Genomic DNA, 2,134 nt, shown 5'->3' with positions numbered 1-2,134 from the left:
CTGTATTCTGTACATGGTATAGACTTCAGACTAGGGAGATGGTTTTAGCAATACTTTGCCATGCATACATCTATTTTTCTAGTATAATGAAAATACCTGTTTATTTCATGGTGATTAAAAGAAGAATAACTCAAACGCTTCAGTGAAAAATACCAGCTGATAGGATTTTTGCAGATAGCAAATCAGAGTATGCAAGAAAAGAGTGCAAGATGTCTTCTGGGTTGTTCATAAAAACACACTAATGGTAGAATTTTCCACTCTGATCCACATTGCTGCTCTGTTATCCACATAGTGAGTCATTAGTTCATGCACACACTTTGCACTTGTTATGCAGTTTTCAACAGAAATTGGCTGACAGAGGCAAAGAGAATTTTACCCTATGGTTTCATGCATAAATGATTTGCTCAATCTTAGTTAGATGCTATCACGAAGGAGGACCTGATCCTGCACTGCTGAAAACCAAGTGGATCTTTAGTCTTAATTTCAGAGAGTGCAAGATCATATCCAGAGATTACATCAGTACCTAGTAACATTAGAGCAATTGATGGGATTGCTGAGAGGAAGTTTAAGAAAACATACAATGTTAATTAATTAGGTACGATATGTGAACACTTGAAGGAGAGAGAGAAACTATTAGATCTGACATTGTCTTTGATTACTGCCATAAGTGTTCAGAAGGTAGATACATTTTTTGAGATCATCACTGTGCATCAGAAAGGTAAGAGTAAAGCTACTTGCCCATGCTGACATTCATTAACATCCCTCAGAATGACTGTCCCTGTAATAATGTTGAGTAGAGAGAGAGAGCCATGCTTCTGTTCTGAAAGGGCAAAGGAGTTAAGTGTCTGAAAAAACAGAGATTCTGGAAGCATCTGTTAGTTAATGGAGTTCTTTGCAGCATGGTCTGGATGTTAAAAGAGGAGTTTCCTTCTTTAGAAGGTCAACTATCGTTAACTAACCCTTATTAGAGTATGAACGAACAGTGAACCAGTACATGGCCAGATCTGCAACTGTCCCAGTGGATAAGGAGATGGTGCCCAATTCCATTTTGAGGTTTCATATTTTATGACTTACCTCAGGTCAGCAGAGGAGTTACCTATTTCTCTTTGCTTTCAAACTCACACAGAAGTTTCTTACTTCATATGCACATTCTTTTCTGTAAATTACTTTGTTTCCCAATTTTCTTTCTAAAGGTAACAAATCACATATTAGAACTCTCATGCTAAAAGGACTGCGCCCATCCAGATTAACAAGAAATGGATTTACAGCTCTGCACCTGGCAGCTTATAAGGTAAATTATTTTTAATAGAATTGATGAAATCAGAACTGAGCAGCTTATTTATCTGAACTATTTAGTTGAACTCTCCAGTTGCTACTTCTGGTGAAAATATAAATTTCACATTTCCAGTACATAGGAAAGTGACCTATAAAGACCTCACGCACAGGAAATCAGGATGTGCTTTTGCAATATCATCCATGAAGATATGATATTGCTTTGGAAATATTGATTAAATCATGCAATGCAACTCAGGATAGAGGAGTGTTATTATTATAGCTATTAATAGAAACAATCTCAAAGGACTTTATTTTACAATTTCTTTTCTGCTTCTTTTTCATTGTTCCTCCTCAAGTTCTGCAGTCAGTTTCAATATGGATTTTCTTCACTGTTATATTTATCTTTTAAAACTCGGCAATAATGGTAGCAAGGAATAAAGTAAACAAAGACAGCATTTTCCTGAAGAATTGTTACAATTTTTTTCTAAAGAACTGTTACAATTTTTGTTCTGAGATGGAGCATCTTAGAAACTTAATCCATGTATAGGCTAGCCCCAAAAGCACTTAGCTTTGTAGAGGGAACTATGATAAAATTTAGGAGTTTATATTCTTGACTACAATGTTCAACCCTTAAATGTCCTATAGGTGCCAGAAGGTCATAACAGCCTCTATTTCTTTTGCAAAGCTTTCGTGGCAGATGCGCTTCTGATTTGCTGTGTGTTCAAACCTGATAGAAGGTTAAGTCGGTTGGCACCTGTGTGCCACTCTTGATCCGTAAGTGATGTTCCTCACCCTGTTGCAAGAGGACATGGATATGGTAGATGGTCTTTAATCCAAATACCCAATTCCAAATGCAGCA

The 2,134-nt window shown here is 36.6% G+C and overlaps 1 protein-coding gene across 1 annotated transcript in view; it reads left to right on the top strand.

The window, feature by feature from the left end:
* LOC104123913 (serine/threonine-protein kinase TNNI3K) overlaps positions 1–2,134 on the top strand; it is a 97,259-nt gene that overhangs the window by 7,347 nt on the left and 87,778 nt on the right. Inside the window, exon 4 of the mRNA XM_009636203.1 lies at positions 1,194–1,291. Within this exon, the coding sequence (XP_009634498.1) occupies positions 1,194–1,291 (98 nt within the window). The remainder of the gene's footprint in view (positions 1–1,193; positions 1,292–2,134) is intronic.

Source organism: Egretta garzetta, unplaced genomic scaffold (genome assembly GCF_000687185.1).
Source record: "Egretta garzetta isolate BGI_Z169 unplaced genomic scaffold, ASM68718v1 scaffold163, whole genome shotgun sequence".
Taxonomy (NCBI): domain Eukaryota; kingdom Metazoa; phylum Chordata; class Aves; order Pelecaniformes; family Ardeidae; genus Egretta; species Egretta garzetta.
Note: the sequence above shows the minus strand (reverse complement) of the source record. Positions and strands in the feature narration are given on the sequence as shown.